The following is a 21,006-nucleotide window of genomic DNA, read 5'->3' on the forward strand; positions in this document are numbered from 1 at the left end:
TCTTTGAAGCTGTGGCTGTCAGGATACGGACAACACAGGAAATAACTGCCTAAATGTATATCTCCCTCCAGATGGTGCAGTACCCCTAAAGCTATTGGCTGCACTGATAGATCATCTCCCTAAACCTTTCCTAGTTTTGGGAGATTTTAACGCTCATAACCCTGTGTGGGGTAGTACCATGCTTACTGGCTGTGGCAGATATTTTGAAAATTTACTGTCCCATCTCGACCTATGCCTCTTAAATACTGGGGCCACCACGCATTTCCATGTGGCTCATGGTAGTTACTCGGCCATTGACTTATCAATTTGCAGCCCACGACTTCTCCCATCTATCCAATGGAGAGCACATGACTACTTGGGTGGTAGTGACCACTTCCCCATCTTCCTGTCAGTCCCCGTGCATCATGCACATGACTGGGTAGCCTTCACCTCTACTGTCACTGTTGATCTCCTCCACATGGTGCCATCGATGTTGTGATTGAGCAGGTCACTACAACAATCGCCTTACAACAATCACTTCTACAGCAAAAAACACGATCCCTCATTCTCTAGAGTGCCCCCGGCAAAAGACAGTCCCTTCGTAGTCACCGGAAGTCGCTGAGGCAATTTAGGACTGTTGGTGAGCTCTACAGTGACATAAGCGGCACCCATCTGTAGAGCACCTAGTAGCCTTTAAGCAGCTCCGTGCTCTCATTTGCATGGTTATAAGACGACGGAAACAGGAGTGTTGGAAGAGGTAAGTGTTGACCCTTCGGTGCCATACGTCACCTTCCCAAGTCTGGATGAAGGTCAGACGTCTTTTTGGGTACCATACCCCAACAGTGTCCCTGGCGTTAACATAATGGTGTGCTCTCTATCGACGCAAACACAAATGCTGAGCACTATGCTCGAGCCTCTGCAATGGAGAACTATCCCCCCAGCCTTTCGCAACCTCAAACAGCAAATGGAAAGGAAAGTCCTCTCATTCACTACATGCCACAGTGACCTCTAAAGTGGCCATTAACAGCCTAGCAGCAGCTGTAGGGCCGTTGCTCTCCCCTTCTCTGTGTGGGGATGACTTCTGCATTTTGTATTGCCCTACCAGTATTGGTAGGACCCATTCACAAGGCGCAGCCATTGGCTCTAGCCCACGGCTTCCAGTTTCCAACTGCGAAATCGTGAGTCATGCACTTCCGTCGGCATCATATCGGCATCGTACTGTTCATCCGGAACCAGAACTTTATCTTAATAATGATCCATTCACTCTGGTGGGGACATATTGATTCGTACAACTGGTTTGCGATGCCTGATTGACTTGTCTACCTCACCTTCGTCAGCTTAAGTGGAAGTGCTGGCTGCACCTCAATGCCCCCCACTGCCTGAGCGACACCAACTAGGATGCAGATCACTCTACGCTGCTGCGGCTCTACAGAGCCCTTGTTCAATCCCACCTTGACTGTGGGAGTTTAGTTTACAGTTCAACGGTGCCCGCAGCATTGCATTTACTTGACCCAGTGCACCACTGTGACGTTCGCCCAGCGACAGGAGCTTTTAGAATGAGTCCAGTGCTCAGTGTCCTGGTGGAGGCTGGAGTCTCTCCATTGAGGATCCGACGTGCGCAATTGCTCACCAGTTATGTTGCACACATTCATAGTTCACCTGAGGATCCGAATTACTGTCTCCTCCTCCCACCCACAGCAGTTCATCTCCTGCATTGGTGGCCCAGGTCAGGTCTCACGATTATGGTTCGCATGCGATCCCTTCTCTCCGAACTGGAGTCCTTCCCTTTACCACCTCTACTTGAGGTCCATTCACATACACCTCCTTGGTGTACACCATGGCTGAAGCTTCATTTGGACCTTTTGCATGGCCCTAAGGACTCTGTTAACCCCGCCACTCTTTACTGTCACTTTCTCTCAATTCTTGACATTTTCCTGGGCTCTGAAGTTGTTTACCCCCGACAGCTCAATGGCTGATGGTAATGTTGATTTCACCTATGTCCACAGAGACCATTCCTTGCCCGCTTGCTGCAGTGTATTCACTGCAGAGCTTGTGGTCATATCTCATGCACTTCAGTACATCTGTTCCTGTTCTGGTGGGTCGTTTCTTCTTTGTTCTGACTCCCTGAGCAGCTGACAAGCTATCGACCAGTGCTACCCTCACCATCCTATGGTAGCAAACATCCAGGACTCCGTCTCTGCCCTGGAATGGTCCAGTCACTCAATGGTGTTTGTGTGGACCCTGGGACACGTCAAAATCCCAGGCAACAAACTTGCTGACAGTCTGGCCAAACAGGCTACGCGGAAACTGTTCCTGGGGGTGGGCATCTCTGAAACTGACCTGCGTTCTGTCTTACGCTGCAAGGTTTTTTGGCTTTGGGAGACAGAGTGGCATAACAGTAAGCGTAACAAACTGTCTGTCATTAAGGAGACTGCGAGCTTCTCGCAGGGAATCAGTTGTTCTTTGTCGGCTTTGCATTGGCCATACGTGACTCACACATGGTTACCCCCTCTGTCACGAGGACCCACCTCAGTGTCATTGTGGCTCCCAAATGGCAGTCGTCCGCCTCTTGCTGGACTGTCCACTTTTAGCCACTTTGCAGTGGACTTTTAACTTTCCCAGCACCGTACCTTTGATTTTGGGCAACAGCGCCTCAACAACAGCTTTAGTTTTACGTTTTATTCGTGAGGGTGGGTTTTATCATTTGATCTGAGTTTTAGCACGTGTCCTTTGTCCCTCTGTCTCTTCCACCCTAGGACTTAAAGGCTGGAGGTCTTAATGAGTGCAGAGTGTCTGGCTTCTCCTTTTTTATTCTCATGGTCAGCCAGCCATGGTAATCTGCTTTCTTGTTTTTAATCTCTTCTCCCTGTTTCTTGAGTCTCTCTGTAGTTTTCTTGTCCCGTTTTGTCCATTGTAGTATTTGTTGTCCTCTTGTTGTTCTTCTGGTTCTTCCTTTCTCCTGTTATTGTGCCATATATCTTCTGTGTTTTCTTCTTTCCCTTGGGTAATTATTCTACTGCGAACAAGGGACTGATGATCTCGCAATTTGGTCCCTCCCCCCTCCCTTTTAAACCAACCAACAGTTTCACACCTGGGAGACAGGGATTGTAAATATACATATGAAAGAGATTTATGGCAGAAAGGGGCTATCATGTTTGGGCATGCTCGTAACCACACTGTGACTGGAGTCGCCCAAATTGTTGACGTATGCACATAGGTTGTCCTACATATCTACAAGAAATGGAGTGCTACTTGCAGCCATGTAATGTGGTGCAAGAATAGTGCCCATAAAAAGATCTTGACCAACATGTCTTGGAGGTAAGTATCAGACCATGTTAATGGCAGTTTTAAACATGACAGGTATTGCTGCTTTCAGTGAATGCAGGTCCATCTCAACTAGTTTTCAAACAAACATTGTGAAGAGAAATGTATGTGATCGACATTTTGGATAGTGTTATCTTTCAAAAGGCCATTGACCACAGCAGTGCATATAGCTGCATGTCTTCGAGTAGCTGATTGTAGGCATGCAGTGTATTCTGATGAGCTGCAGTTTTGCTTCTTTTCAAATGATGCAAGTCATCTAGTGTATCATCAGCTGAAAGAGGCAAATATTGCTCAGTGTTTGAAGCCATGCATGTGGACTAACATGTAACAATCAACATTCCTGTAATTTGCTAGCTCCTTTTGCTATAATAATCAATGAGAGACTTTAGCTGGACGTATTATTGTTGAAGAAACTTGCGGACTCTCTTCCTTGCTGAACTGAAGCCATTATCAAGGTTAGAGATGGTGTTACACAGTGTTAGAATTATGAGAGTGCCCAAGGTATCACAATGAAATGACAAGAAGTTCCAGATAAACATGACAGGAGTCCTTAGCTTTATTGTTTTTAGGTACTCTGGTTCATTTTTGTCTGAAGGCTATCACCCTCATCTGAAGGATGATCTTAGTGGTAATAGTATGAAGGGTGAAGTAACCATACTTCATAGTGTACATGAACACACTACATCTTCTGCCTTCAGGATTTATCTGAATTCAGGGTGTCCATGTAAGACTGAATCATGTATGATATACATGTTCTGATATGATAGCATTGGAAACACAGATATTGCACGGTCCTGACATTACCTCTTTTTAGTTGATTCCAGCATGTGCATTCTACTTTGGATATTTATTGCCCCCTTCTTCCGAATCATCAGTTTGTTGTATCAGAATACCGCATTTATATTTTCTTCTCATAAATTTCGCTTCTTTCTTCCCAACCAATAAGTTATCATCCACTGTTGGATTCTGTGCATCTTTAATCACGGCCTTACTAGAACCGTCATTGTGGCCAATGAGGCATATTCTTACTATTAACTACAGGTTATACTTCATTTAATGTTACTACATTGAGTATCAAGTGTGATGGCTTGTTGATCTTGTTCCTTGCATATTATGCAAATTGATCTTGTATACTTCCTGAAACAACGAGGCTTTGTGTGTCTACATCTACATGATTACTCTGCAATTCACATTTAAGTGCTTGGCAGAGGGTTCATCAAACCACAATCATACTATCTCTCTACCATTCCACTCCCGAACAGCGCGCGGGAAAAACGAACACCTAAGCCTTTCTGTTCGAGCTCTGATTTCTCTTATTTTATTTTGATGATCATTCCTACCTATGTAGGTTGGGCTCAACAAAATATTTTTGCATTCGGAAGAGAAAGTTGGTGACTGAAATTTCGTAAATAGATCTCGCCGCGACGAAAAACGTTTTTGCTTTAATGACTTCCATCCCAACTTGTGTATCATATCTGCCACACTCTCTTCCCTATTACGTGATAATACAAAACGAGCTGCCCTTTTTTGCACCCTTTCGATGTCCTCCATCAATCCCACCTGGTAAGGATCCCACACCGCGGAGCAATATTCTAACAGAGGATGAACGAGTGTAGTGTAAGCTGTCTCTTTAGTGGACTTGTTGCATCTTCTAAGTGCCCTGCCAATGAAACGCAACCTTTGGCTCACCTTCCCCACAATATTATCTATGTGGTCTTTCCAACTGAAGTTGTTCGTAATTTTAACACCCAGGTACTTAGTTGAATTGACAGCCTTGAGAATTGTACTATTTATTGAGTAATCGAATTTCAGCGGTACACCCCTCACAATGTGTGTGTGTGTGTGTGTGTGTGTGTGTGTGTGTGTGTGTGTGTGTGTGTGTATGGGTGGGTGGGTAGGTAGGTAGGTAGGTAGGTAGGTAGGTAGGAACATACAGTTTTTTACATGGTATATTCCTTAGTAACCAGGTTAAAGTTGGCCAATAGCAATACATTTTTTTTAAGAAAGTGAGATCTTTAAGCTGAATTTAACAGTCTCAGAACTGCTGGTAATTTGATTTAATTTAGCACTACGTAGAGGGTGCACAGACTTTTCAAATTACTGTCTAGCTGTTTTGAGCACGACCGGCCGCGGTGGTCTCGCGGTTCTAGGCGCTCAGTCAGGAACCGTGCGACAGCTACGGTCGCAGGTTCGAATCCTGCCTCGGGCATGGATGTGTGTGATGTCCTTAGGTTAGTTTGGTTTAAGTAGTTCTAAGTTCTAGGGGACTGATGACCTAAGATGTTAAGTCCCATAGTGCTCAGAACCATTTGAACCATTTTTTTGTTTTGTTTTGAGCACATGTGGTATAATGCCATGATATCTTGTTGTGAGTTCTACATATCTAACTTCAGTAATATTTAAAGCACTGGAATATGGTAAATAAAATTAACAACATTTACTTTAGCAAATATTAACATTGATGGATGATGGGGTTTCACAAACTATAAACTGCTCTGCATTGATATATGAAATTCATAAAGAGTCTGCATGTTATTTTACAGTGTCAATAGCAGCAACTATTGCTATATCGCATGCTATCAATGCAAGCACGGTATGTTCTAACTTCATCCTTAAACAGGCTATCTGGTGGTTCCATTCATTTGATTGTCTCTTATATCATTTTATAAAAATCATTGATTAATGATATGTATGTATAATTAAATGGCAATTTTACCTAACTAAATTAACGAGCCAAAACCATACGACCATTGCCCACCATGAGATTGAATGCTGCTTGGTTACTGTACTCACAAGTGATATGGTAAGGGAAGTCAAGTGCATCAAGGGAATTATTTCTAAGATGATACGGGTTACAAATGAGGAGCTCCACTTGCTTATTAAACTTGACAAAGGGCAGATTGTTATGGACTAGTGTCTGGAAACATGCATCTCAGAAATGGTAATGTTGGTTGGTTGGCTGTTCGCATGCTATTGTCATGAACATCTATGCAAAGTGGTTGAAGGACAGTGAAGCCATAAGTAGGTGACGAGGTGTTATATGCCCTTGCATATCGAACATGTAGGGTGGAGGATTGTGCGCTCTGTTAAGCAGGATAGGGATCAATCTGTGGTTAGTCCGATGACAGAATACAATACTGGTGTAGGCACAAGTGTTTCAGAACACATAATTGAACATGGGACTCCACAGCACAAGACCCCTACGTATTCTCATATTGACCCAATGGCATCGTCAGTTGTGATTGCAGTGGGCATAGAATCATTGACGCTGGACTGCAGATTAATGGAAGCACATCACCTGGTCAGATGAATAACATTTTTTTACACCAAATTAATGGTTGTGTCCAGATATGTCGTCATCCAGGCCAATGACAGCTCAGAACGTCATGGAAACAGGCTGCTACAGGCAACATAATGCTATGGTGGAAAATTCACTTGGGCTCTCCATGAGGCTTGTGGTAGCTTTCAAAGGCACCATAACAGCTGTGGGCTATGTGCGTGTTATTACAGACCATCTGCAACCCTTCAAACTTTGTTTTCACCAACTGCGATGGCATCACAATGATGTGTTGGCCACCAAATTCAACCGTTCAGAACCTTATGGAACACATCTGAAATGCTATCATGTGCAGCTTTGCACCCATAAAGCATCAGCCCGTAACATATGAGAACTGCACAACCTGTGTTAAGTCATCTGGTGTCACATACCTCCAGAAATCTTCCAAGGACTTGACTTGTTAAATCCATGCCATGAATAATAGCTGCTGTATTGCATTCCAGAGGTAGAACAACATGGGTTTGAGCAGGTGGTCATATTGTTCTGGCTTACAAGTGCATACTACGTGTACCTTTCAATTTGCTGATTCTATGGACTGAGTTGTACTGGTTGCCTTGCTGACTGTTGGTTACCTATTACTGTGGGAGGAAAACCCACAAGTAACACAGTTCCTTACTATTTTCTGAAATTTTATGACTGCTTACTCTATCAGCTAGGTGTGACGTCACTTGCCCACTTGGAGGAGCATGGCTTTCAAACGTAACCTTACCAGATGTGCTTTTTGTACCAACATTTCTGAATGCAGCACTTCTGAGACTTTGGGTAACATTGCAGTGACTGGATTCACTTGCTTTTGTGAACATTTCAAGAAAAGTCATCAAGCTAGGTGCACAAACACACTCAACTGAGCTCTACAGCATATACTCTGTTAATTATATCTTGTCATCAGTGTTAAGCTGGAGCTGGTGGATCTCTTCCGTAGAATAAGTCACTGAGTCTGTATCACTCATTACAAAGTTTTTTGATCTTTATAAGAGCATAAGAGGCTGTACAAATGGTAGCAGATTGTTTATGTACTGGCAGCTGTCAAGAGTTTCACACATTCACTTGCAAATAATTAGAAATTATCATTTGTCTTTAAGTACTACTTTCGTTAAGAAAATGATTTTTGCTTTTCCTCCTGGATGTTAGACAATGCCTTCTCTCAGCAAATTTTCTATCATTGGTTCATTTGACATGATTTTGTTTTTAACTGATATTTTCTCATGATCTTGTACATTAGAGTTTCTTACTAAAAGTGAAGCAGCAGCCAGTTGAATTTGTACACATTTAATAACTGATGCCGTACACCATTAAAAGCTTGAAATTGTAAGTTAGTTGTTGTAATGTGTAATGAGTGAAGAAACATTTAAATGGTCATAGTTATCGCTTCATTTTAATAATCCTTGGTTTTGCATGTTGGTAGATTTATTTAACTCGTTGTCCTCTGCCTTTAGGATTAATGGACAGAAGAGAAGGTACACAGCCTATAAGACACAACCTTTGGACGTTCGACTGGGGAGCTATTTGTTTCGTCAAACGAATGGTGAAACCTGTTCTTTAGTAGGAGAGCTGTATGATCCATCAAATAGTATGTAATTTTTAAATTTACTCTAGATTGTTTATTTTATGTGTGGTGTGAAGTTTACTCAATTTGCTCACATACTTTAAAGAATATGTGAAAAGATTATGGATGTTATCTCAGTACACTGGTATGTGGACTGGTTAAGGAAAATGAGGCTGGCTTTGATCCTCCTCTAGTTTCGTTGATAGTTACTTGTCTGTATTTAGCAACTGTAAAAATAGTAGGCTTTGTGTATATTATCCAAAGACAATAAGCTACTATGCATTTGGTTGCCAGTCATGCTGTATGTTGTGCATGTTCCTTTCATTGGAATAAAAAAATATAGAAGCAGGACAAGTGAATAACTGTAGGGTGATAAAATTCTGTTTTATTTGAAGCATATTATGTCAGAAATATACGAAAGCTGCGGCAAGTGTTCATTTAAGATTCACTACATTATGTGGCAGTATTTACATTCTCAGCTCTTTTAAAGAAGGGTAGGTTTTGTGGTTATCATGAAAGCTAACTTTAACACTGTTGCTGTTACAATCCCCAGTGATAAGCAAGTGACATCGCCCAGAATCAGTAAGTTGTCACTTGTACATGACATCCGTATGGCCCATGTCAAAATTTGATACAATGCTTGTGACACATATATTCCCCCTGTCAGAGGTGAAATTCACAGGGTTTATACGCTCTGGGACAACAGGGAAATCCGGGAAAAACCTGGGAATTTTTCAGAATTCCAGGAATTTTTCATTGTTTTAATCTTCAGTTAAATTTTTGTAATTTTGACTGGGAAGAACTGATAAAACAGCAAAATGTGTCAAATGCTTAAGGATGAAAACTATGGATTACTTCATGAGAATAAACTGCTGCCAACGAGCGTGACCTCACAACGGTTTAACTGTTTACATTAAGTTTGTTTGAGTAAGTGCGTGGACTCACTTGCATGTACAGTTGAGTTGCATATAGCCAGTACCTTCTCCCACATTGGCTAACTGAAGTGTGACTGTTAGCTGTATCAGCAGTAGCAACAAGCAGTCAGATGCTATCCTGAAGAATTTTTCTGGCGCGCTGAAGCTGCCAGATTGGTGCATGCGCATAGCAGTCTGGGTTGTAGTGGTGAGGGGGCTGGTCTCCACGTAAGCCATATTTACATTTAGCGATTTTGCTGTTTCCTCTTCCTTTACACTACTCACGTCAAATGAAAACAAAACGGATTTCTGTGGTTGAAAACTATCAAGTGAATTAAAATGCATTCACATGATCACAGAAGGCTAACATATGTTATTAGTTTCAGTTTTTTTATTTTATTTTATTTCAATGTTTTTGGCAATCAATCAACTTGCAGAACAGTGAAGTTTTTTTTTGTCAGTGTGCTCAATAAATGTGGCTTTTAATAATCTTTATCCCCAGAGGCAGTCAGTTTATTAGAAACGAAGTGTTTCATTCCACACTATTGGCTAGTTTCAACTTTTCACTGAATTTCCGGTGCGTATTTTTATCTTCTGGCATGTATGGCATTATGCCATAATAAAGAACCAAACATGAGGCAAGAGGTAATGCAGTACTGATACACCAAGAAAATTTGCATCCCGAAAACCACACTAAAACGCTTAATATCAGGTTGGGGACTACTTTATTGTAAATCTGGAACTGTGAATGTGCACTTTAAGCCGAATTTTAATATGGTGTACAAAATTTCATTGCTCTCGGAGTATCTTATTTCTTTTATGACCTCATGTAAGATCTCTTAATACTATATAGGTATGAACATATGGGCTTCCTGCGCCATCATAGCTGCCCATGCACAGTAACACCTGTTTTCTGGCGGTCTCTGGCAACTGCTGAAACGAAACTATTTCTAACAGGTCACAGGAATATTGCAAATGGTGCTTTGGAAAGTGTTAGTTTCAAAATAAATTTTCTTTTTCACAAAATGAATTATGTTATGTGTGTGAGTGTGCAATGAATTCCTTAAATCACAGAGTGTTTGACACTGATTTAAAACTCAACACATCGAAGACTAGCCACTTAAAAGAATTTTGAGCCGAGAAGACCAGACATTGTCATTATTTTAAATTTTACCGACACATTTGTGTGATGTACCTGAAAGAGTAACACTCATAAAAAAGACCAGTATTGTTTGTGAAAGCTTAACCTTTCTTGTAGCTACACTATGTACATTAATTTAAACTATTAACTTTTCCTATTTGTGTGTTCGTACTGCTTAAGAGTGATGTTGCTATTGGCTGACTACGTCACGTGTCCTATGCTCTAAATATCTGTTGTCATTGCCTTTTGAGATCACGTGATAAGAGCTAAGATTGGCTTACAGAAGCACATTTCAAACTCGATTTCAATGCTTCGGAAACTAATGTGCTGTTTGAAATCTATGCTTTTGTAATACAAATACAAAAATATGCAGTGTATTGTAATATGAAAATATACAGCATAAATGGTGGTGCAATCACAGATCTTACCAAATTTTTTTTTTTTTCACGAGTTTTTTTCATTCTCTGAAGTTCCACGCTGGTGTCTAAGCTTCTACCATTCAAAGAATTGATATTTTTACAGCTCCAAGGGAAACTATATTGTCACTTATCATGGAAAAAGTGTGTTTTTCACCTTGGAAGAAGTGTATTTTCACGTGGGAAAAAGTTGCGTTTTTAACTGGAAATCCGGGAATTTTCTTGTCTGCATATACACCCTGGATTCAGATGCACTTTGTTTAAGAGCTTAAAAGTCAAATTCAATAAAGGGATGGTGATTGTAAATAAATGTGATAAAGATAATTTGTTTGATGACTGGCGCAAACATTGTAATTCCAACAGAGGAGAGCTCTTGTGGGGAAGATTGTGCAAACATTGAAGCAGGGGAAGATCGTGGAAACATTGAAGCACAGTAATAAAAGCTGTAAAAATAAAATAAAAAAGTCTGTTTCAGTATTTGTGGATAAGCCGTATATAAATTGTGTGTGCCCTATTAGATGACGCAGGAGAGAATTATATACCAACTCTTTGTTGTCAAAAGTAAACATAACGTGTCAAAAGACAAATGTGTCCAATATGCCACCAAGCACTTCCGCCTGCATTGTCTGTATGGAAACCATACTCCTTTGAAAATTATTTAAATAATGAAATTTCTCTTTGTAAAATTTGTTTTTTATATGGCACCGGACAAAATTCAAAATGTAGTACTGATTATTTTCATGTTGGGTCACCACAGGTCCTACCATGCCAAAATCTTGTACAAGTTACTGTCAAGCATGTTCGTGTTTGCAAGCAGGAATGCTGTGTTGTGATATCTGTTGCAGGGCATGTTCTGTGTTCAGCTTTTGCACAGCACGGCTTCTAGTGTGAAATGAAGGCCACAGCACAACAGCATTGACTTTTTTTTTTTAGAGTTGGCTAGCTTAGCAGATTCAAATATAAATGCATTAGTAAAGTGAGTACTTAACCGTAATGGTCAAATATTGACAATAAAAGATATCAACTAGCTAGAATGAAATAATTAAAGTAAAGTACTGTGTAACAGAATTGTAATAAATGGCTCAGTCACTGTGTTTAGAGATAACTTATAGGAGGAACACACTGCGCAGACTTTTACAAAGCAAGAATGGAGGGATTCTGGGTATAAAATATCTTGTGCCAGAAGAGTGAAATCTACCCGATTCCATGTAGTAAGCAAGAGTGAAAACTCCATTAACATAATCATTGCTTGGTACTTTAATTATAAGTAAAACACTTGAACACTACAGTAAGTCAGTAAGAAATAAATTTACTCAGATAATACACCAAAACATTATGAAATATTATTAAACAAGAGACACAAATAAAAATAGCAAGACTTGTGAATCTGTGTTACCAGACAACAGCTGTATCAAAATAGGTAACACATTGAACTCATTGGTTATCAAATTCATTGAGCAGTACCGTACCATGCAGCAAACATTGTGCCTGCTAACAGCAACTGTTACCAAATGTAACATCTTGAAGTGTTGGGTATTCTGCTAGATATTAGCATTGTTCTTGCATATTTTGACAGCATGACTTGTTATCTTCATTAGGTGGTACCTGAGACTGCTAATTGAGTGGATTGGGTCCAGTATTTATACCTAAGCTCTTCCCTTCTCCTTCAACAGTTTCAGGCATTCCGTCTGTAGTCTGCTCCCCCTAGCAGCGTTTTTGGGCGTTCCCTCTTGAGCCCGATGTGCCAGGCCGAGTACTGGCGTTTTTTCTTTGGTTCCATGCACCTGTCTGCACGCAGGCATTCCATTTTTGGTCCATTACAGTTCTCGGTGTTTGCTTTACAATCCACTCCGGCTGGAAGTACCCTGTGGTATTCCATCTTCAGTCCGGTGCACCTGGTGCTGTATCTGGGTCTCATTTTGCATATCCATACCCTCACTTCCTCATTTGAGGAGTTCTGCTGCCACCCCTATTGCATTTTCAGCAACTCCAGTGCAGGATCCCAAGCTCTACTGAGTTGGTTTCCAGCATCCCGATTCATGAGGTTTTCTGTCATCCCTGTCTCTGTAGACTCTCTTAGAACACTACCGCAGTATGTGGGAGTCTGTGCTAAGACCCTTGTTTCATTATAGTTTGTGGAATGATTGAGTTCCAGAAAGTGTTCAGCAATGGCTGATTTAGTTGCCTGTCTTAGTCGGGTGTGCCTCTGATATTTTTTGCTTCTGATGTCCACTGTCCTAGTTGTTTGACCAGTGTACAAAATGTCACATTGGCAATCTATGTTATAAATTCCTGGTTTTGTAGTCTCAGGTCATCTTTCACATTTCCCAGTAGCCCTCTTATGTTGGTAGGTGGACTGAACATACGTTAATGTCATGCTTCCTTAGAATCCTGCTGATTTTGGCAGAAATAGATCCCGCATAGGGCAATTACACCACAGTGTTTGCCTCACCTTGCCCTTCTTCTAGATCATGTGGCAGAGTGGCTGACTGAAGGGCCTTCTGAATCTGTTTGACTGTGTACCCATTCTTGCAGAACACGATGGTAGATGTTCTATTTCTACTACCAGACTATCTGGATCTGACAAGTTGTATCCCTGTGGACTATTGACTTCAGAATTCCGTTCTTCTGAACTAGGTGATGACAGCTGCTGGTTTGCAGGTAGAAATTGTTTCCGTAAGTTTGCAATACGCTCTTGCCAAACAATCCACGTGCTCTTGTTTTGAGCAGTATAAGTACACCCAGAAATAGCAGATGACCATCGTTTTCCAGTTCCATGGTGAATTTAATATTTGAGTGGCGTGATTTAAAATGTTCCAGAAACTCACTGAGCCTATCACTCCTTATGAGGTCAGATCACAATGGTAACATCCACATATTTGAAGAAGCACGTCAGTACATCTTCTCCCTGTAGAGCTGCTTGATGGTGGCTAAAACACTATCAGGAGCAGACTGCAGACAGAGCACCTGGAACCTGACAGTGGAGAGGGAAGAGTGTAGATGTAAATACTGGACCTGTTTCACTTGACGAGAAGTCTCAGGTAGCACCTGACGAACATAACAATCCACATTGTCAAAATATCATACAAGAACTGTGCTGATATCTGGCAGAATACCTGACACCTCAAGATGTCAACAGATTGGCTGGGTAGTCTGTTCTGGATTGTTGTTTGTTTCTATATTAACTTTGTTATTAAAAAAGCCTTCAGCCTTTTATCATACATCGTTACCTGTTTGTTAAATCTTTTTTACTGCTTTGAGCTCTTTGTTGCTAAAATCACACTAGTATCCAGTAGTCAGGAAAAGTGAACAGTGGACTGGGAGAGGTGAACAATATTCCTTAGTGAAGTAGTATAGTGCCAGCTATTTAGAGATCAAAGAGTAGCTGTTTCGAGACTTTGGTGGTGGTTCTAAGACACAGAAACTGTTCATCAAAGTGCAATACAAGGTTGATAAAAGAATACCCCATCACAGCATCGTTAATGTCTTACCTTAAATGCTTCTCAAAACCTCTAGTGATGACTGCAGTACAGTTTTCTGCAGAGCTTTAGCTACACACTGAAGTTTGTGAGATTACAGTATGATTTTTTTGTGACCATGTGTTAGGTGCTGCAAGACATCAGCTCTTCTTCATATTCAGAAGGCACTTAAACTCTTGAGGAAACCAGTTACTGTCCATATTCTTTGCATAAATTAACTTCAAGGTTCTATCAAAATGTTTTGCTATTTTCATGTAGTATCACACCATAGTGCATGACAGCTTTTGGTACACAAGTTACACTTCGGAAGTGTTTCCAATTTATCCAAGATACTGCAGCACAGTTACAGTGACAGTGTGAGATTACAAAATGTATACCAATGTGTAGTTTGTAACAAAAAAATTTGTGCAAAAGTACAAATCCTGAATTTAAACAAGGGGTCAGTTGTTCTTATCTCACATTGTGACCATATGTTCTTGTTGGGAATAACCCAAACATGGGCCACATGTGATTATGATAGTATTAAAATCAGTTTTAACATCTCATCTAATGATGATTCGCTTCTTTGTTCCACAAAATCAACAAAATACATCCTCCAGTTGATCAATAAAATTTCAAATAATTGCTATTGTTGACTTTTACACTTTCAGAACCACCATTCATTAGTGTAGTCTAGTGTTCCAAGAGATTTCATTGTAATAATTCTTTTGTGCATATAATTATTCTACATTTTTATTATTACTTCTAATATATATTCTATTCAACAGAGATTACAAAATAAAGTTGTTGACTGTAAGTTCACAACAAAGATTTAGTATGCATCCCACTAAAATAATTGTTCAGTGCTGATGTATCTTGTTGGTGTGCTGTTCTTTTTATATTGGGCTCTTGCATTTTGTAGCCTTTCTCTTTAATTTAGTAATTTCTCACAAAAATATGGAATGAAACCAATGAGAAAATATTACAATAATGTTTTTCCAATCTACATAAATTCTTGTTTAGATCTTGCAGTCCACATCTTTGAAAAACTTTTATTCTAGTTGTTTCTATTCTCAGTGATACCTGCAAATTCTAATATCTGCCCTGCACAGCTGACGTTTCAAAAATGGATTCATCTGTTCAGTTGGGTATCTTTGTATCGCCTACTTTACTGTTATCACATTTGTTTCTAGTACAGCTGTCACAAGCAACACTTGGTTGACAGAGTGTGCAGCCATGACATTTAGTGCTATTGTTCAGCAGCTAGTTTGCTCATAGGTGTTCTTTCGTACCAGAGTCTTATCGTATCTTACACTGATCAGCCAGAACATTATGACCACCTACCAATGGCCAGTATGTCCACCTTTGGCACAGATAATAGTGGTAACGCATCATGGCATGGAAGCAGTGAGGCCTTGGTAGGTCACTGTAGGGAGTTGGCACCACATCTGCACACACGTTTCACCTAATTCCTGTAAATTGCAGGGAGGAAGATTGATGAGCTCTTAAGCCATGTTCAGTCATATCACAGATGTGCAGATCTGGCAAGTGGGGGGGCCAGCACATGATTTGGAACTTGCCACTGTGTTCCTCGAATCACTTCATCACACTCCTGGCCTTGTGACATGGTGCATTATCTTGTTGAAAAACGCCATTGTGGTCAGGAAACATGATCGCCTTGAAGTGGTGTACATGGTCTGAAACCAGTGCACAATACTCCTTGGATATCATGGTGCCTGGCACGGGCTTCACTGGACCCATGGCTGCCCACATGAATGTTCCCTAGAGCATAATGGAGCCGCTGTCAGATTGCGTCTTCCCCAAGCACAGATGTCAAGCAGCTGTTTCCCTGGAAGACAATGAATTCCCACCCTTCCTTTGTCATTATGAAGAAGATATCAGGATTCATCAGACAGTGCAACACTGTGCCACTGCACCAATGTCCAGTGCCAATGGTCACATACCAATTTCAGTCGTAGTTACTGATGTCGTGGTGTTAACATTGGCAAGGGTCGTCGGCTGCGGACACCCATTGTTAAGAGTGTTAGGTGGGCTGTGTGTTCAGGCACACATGCACTCTCCCCAGCATTAAAGTCTAATGGTAGTTCTGCCACACTTCACTCACTGCCTATCCTGTTTTACCAACCTACCCAGTCTACAGTGTCAGACATCTGTAATGGGGTGGGGGGGGGGGGGCGCCCAACCCCATAATGCCTGGATATGGTTTCATCACATGTTGAAGACACTCACCACAGCACTCCTTGAACACCCAACAAATCATGCTGTTTCTGAAATGCTTGTGCAGAGCTTCCGGGCCATCAGAATCTGCCCTTGGCCAAACTCGGATAGATGGCACACCTTCCCCATTCTACACATGGACAGCACACTTACTGATACTACATGCACCATGAGTGTGTCTAACTAGCAGTCATTTCTTGCCAGGTGATGCTATTGCCTGGATGGGTTTATATCATTAGAAGGTTGGTGATCATAATGTTCTGGCTGATCACTGTACATATCGCAAACAGGGTTTATGCTAATGCTTGTGTACTCATTCTGTATGTTCTATTTTTTTCTCTTGTTATCAAAATTATCATCCTTTTGCAGATGGAAATATTTCCTCATACTCCGGTCGTTAAAAACCTTCTTTGTGAGATTGTTCCCTCCCACCTGCTAGTTCACTCCAGTTTAATTCAGTATCATTCATATAACCACATTTTTGTTGTTTGACTCAACTTTGTCTCCTTAACTCTCGTCTTGTTGTGGACAACTTCCAATTTGTGTTCTTTTTCCTGCAGGATTACCGCTAACAGTATAGCAAGAGAGGTAATTCTTACTCCTGCCTCTCATATTGCCATGTTGAGAATACATAAGCTACTTCAGTGGATAATGTTATAATGATGCAAAGAATGGTGGTATGGTTTCAAATTTTAAATGTCGTTATTGGGGGATACAGCGTAAAATGCCCAAGGGAATGGTCTTGTCAAAACTTGCTCTAGTGGTTTCACCTTGTACTTTACATCATGTTAAAGGAGGTCACTTCTTAAATGTAGGAAAATATAAGTAGCAGTCTATCTTAATGATAACACACTAAATTGCAGACAGGTATAATTAAGACACTTGCACATAAACTTTTGGTCTCAGCCTTCATCATAAAAAGAGAAAACCACTCATTCACACAAGCAAATGCACCTCACGCACACATGACCAACAACTCCAGTACCTCAGGCCAGAGCTGGCACAAGCTGCTTATGTGCAAGTGTGTTTTAATTGTGCCTGTCTGCAGCGTAGCATTTTTTTTTTTTTTTTTACTGTAAGTACCAATCTATCTTTTCCCACACTGGAATTTCCAGTGTTTGAAAGTCACTTCTTGGATTGATCTGTGCAACAAAGCAATGGACGTCTTAGGATATCACTAGGTATTATTATTTTGTCAAATATAATATTGTTGATTAGCAGCAATGTTGTTGCAGCACAGGGCTGTTTGAAGACGAATATCACTTCAAGGCTTAATTTTACATCCTACCTGACCATAACTTGTTTACCTTTATTTGTGTTTTGTGATGGGGGAAAACATAACTTACTTTGCAAATGTTAGAGTCAAATATAAATACAATTGAAGGGCATAGTGGAATAATGAAGTGTCTTTCAGTTTAGTGAAAATTGAACTAGTTATATATTACGTGAGCTGGGACCATGTGACATCAGTTTTTTGAACTATCAGTGTGTAGGATAGTTCCATATCAATGCTAAATTGGTGGGATAACAGCCTCAAACTTCTCTCTGATGCCTGAGTTCTGATGGCTAATTGATTACCTAATCAACCAATGGATGAGCAGCCTTATACTTTGGTTTTATAATCGACATGACTGATAAAGAAAGAGATAATTTGTTATACGTGATGAAAATACAGGGTGTGCATAAAGTCTGGGAACTTTCAATTATTTATTGCACAAGAACTAAACATTGTACAGATGTCACACATATTGCACTTTGAAGAGAAACTCTGAAAGTTTTTTTATAAACATACAATATGCGAACCATGAGCAAGCCGGCAGACGTCAATATGGTAATTGAATTCTTACGATACTCACACTGAGACGTCTGCTTCTCTTTGCCTGGCACAAGCAACCCGTCATGACAAATTTGTTGTGCCAGTGGTAAATTGTCTTCCTTGTGGGTGGCTTCATACCGTACTTGGTTCTAAACATCCCTTGAACAGCTGTAGCACACTTGTTTTTGTTGAACTCCAACACACAAAAAGCTCGCCCCGCACCTGATCTCGCCATGTTTGCGACTATCTCTGACTACTGGCAAATTACCAAACTACGCTGTAACGGTATACATGAAAAAAAACTTTCAAGGTTTCTCTACAAAATGGCATATGTATGATATCTCTACAATGTTTGGTTCTTGTTCAATAAATAATTGAAAGTGTTCCTGGACTTTATGTACACCCTGTATAGACATTAAAGGCAAAAAGAGAAAGGGAAATCCAGAAAGGTGGAAAGATAATAGGAGGAAGAATTCAAATAATTGTGGAAACACCTTGTTTATAGTGATTCTTGTGTGGGGGAATGTAGAATGTATATTTTTGGTACCAACCATACCTATTTGCCTTGTTATGCAAATTTGGCATCACTGAAAAGTTGAAGCAACATACATGATACATTTACATCCCACAAGAAGGGGCAAATGGGATCTGAAATGCAAGGAAAAACAAACTATTCTTTATAGTGAAAATGTAAAAATAGAATTTTGTTAGTTTAACACCGTTTAAAAAAAACTAACAAAAATAAATACAAATCCTTCTGCCATAAATGTAGGCTTCCAAAAAGCATGTGTTCTAAGGTTCTGGCATGTGCAGTTCACATATAGTGATACAGCCCACTATACTGCCACAAGTCTGCAAAGGACAAACATAAGGCACAGAAACTAAATGACACAGTTCTGGAACCTAAATCTCCTAATAGTTGGTCCATCAAGGCTGCTAAACTGAGCGATATAAAGTCATTGTTGAAGTTTGTACTTCCCAAACAATAATAGTAATAACAATAATAATAATAATAATAATAATAATAACCAATGCATTCTGCCTGACGTTTGCAGGAAGTTAATACAGTACCTACATAGCCTAACCTGTTAAGCAGTTTCTTATTCTTATTGTTCTGATAAAGTTACAGATAATCTAATAAAATGCTAAATATCTCAAAAGTATACTTTTGAGGGATACTCTCCTTATTCAGAAACCAAAACTGTGAAAATGTAGTGATTCCTTAGTTGAGTGAACGGGTTGAAAATCACCTGTGTGTATAGAAATATGGGAATAGATAGCAGGGGAATTGCATTGTACAAATTTTATTAGCAATTAGTGTATTTATTTATTTATTTAATGTGGATCTTCATAATAAACTTTGAATATATGGACATGATTTGTTAATCACTTTTAACATTGGCTTCTTTATAAAGCTACTAGCTGCTGCTGAACAGAACATGAACACTTCTCGATTTTCCCCTGGTAAGAAAATCTTCAGTTGTGTCTCTACAGCTGCATTGAGCAGTCAAGGGAAACTGTCTAGTAATCAGTGGTCACACATCCTCCTTATTGAGATTGCTTGATGTAATGTTTTGACCTCAAATAATAATGCAATACACATTCCATATTCAGTCCTCAACTTACACTCAAAGCATGTGACTCATTATACCAAATACATGTTCCCCTGCTAGACAAACAGAGGAAAGCCTCTACTTAAAACAATATTTTTCTTGTTACCAGTGACTTCATATTTAGCATAGCATACTGCATAAAGGTTTTTAACAACATAAACACCGCATCACATATGAAACATTAGGAGCTCCTTTCTATTGTGCAGGAAATCATTAACCTTGTGGGGTATTTAGAGTCCCATCAATTGTATTTTTTACCGGTTTTGAATTGGAAAAAAGGTTTGAATCAGTTAATCTCCATATTGAGCCCACATATACAGAAGTGAATGTATAATGAGTATTGACTCTAGCCGTTAAGATGCAGAGCAGTTCTGTTTATAACTGATACGAGAGGTATCAGATAACAGAAGTTTTCTCACTGTAATATATTTCCCGTCAACAGTTCCAAGACAATTGTAAAATTACCATTTCCTTTCAAACTCTGAGTGTTGTGCTGCACAAGTGTGATGCGTGGAACTGTATGGCAGTGCTGCTCTGCCTTAACTCTACTCTGCCTTTGTTGTGTGCAGTGTGCACTGCCCTGCAGAGGCCCTATTGCTCTGTTGTATCTCTGGTGTGTACAGTGTGCGTTGAGCCTAAATTAAGTGCAGTTACCACTCAGTAAGCAACTGGCACTTATTGCCACTTAGTGAGCAATTGCCACTGCCACTTATAGTCTAACCAGTGTCATATGATCCCTGAGAACTGGCTGTGCTGTTGCCTTCTTTCAGCTGCAAAGCACAAACGTCTGCAAGCAGAAACAATAACCATTTGCAGAGTGCAAACACCTTTAGGAAAACAATAGCTATCTGCAGAGTTCTGGCAGCACTGAGGTGTTGTCATAGACATGTTTACAAAATCGTGCCAGTGTGTTTGGTTGATGTAGGTGCATGAAGCAGCCGTGTCATGCCCACTGCAAGTGCTGGATATAAGTACACTTATTTTGTAACAACTGTTATATATCCAGAAACTAAGAAAAAATAAAATATTAATTGTGGCATATTTTAATTATTCAGCTGTCCACAGTAAAAGAAATTAACACCCCACAATGTAAGAAAACCAAAAAATGCAGAACTAGATAAGTGGATGAACTAATGTTACCAGGCTGTTGTACGTGCTGTACTTGCTTATTTCATCAACAAATATGCACTTCATTTGTCTGAGTAATTTCCACCATGAAGTGAC

At 40.2% G+C, this 21,006-nt stretch overlaps 1 protein-coding gene across 1 annotated transcript in view; it reads left to right on the forward strand.

The window, feature by feature from the left end:
* The window catches only part of LOC126188864 (uncharacterized), a 245,249-nt gene that overhangs the window by 69,404 nt on the left and 154,839 nt on the right, over window positions 1-21,006 (forward strand). The window contains exon 4 of the mRNA XM_049930512.1: window positions 8,077-8,210. Within this exon, the coding sequence (XP_049786469.1) occupies window positions 8,077-8,210 (134 nt within the window). The remainder of the gene's footprint in view (window positions 1-8,076; window positions 8,211-21,006) is intronic.

Source organism: Schistocerca cancellata, chromosome 5 (genome assembly GCF_023864275.1).
Source record: "Schistocerca cancellata isolate TAMUIC-IGC-003103 chromosome 5, iqSchCanc2.1, whole genome shotgun sequence".
NCBI lineage: Eukaryota > Metazoa > Arthropoda > Insecta > Orthoptera > Acrididae > Schistocerca > Schistocerca cancellata.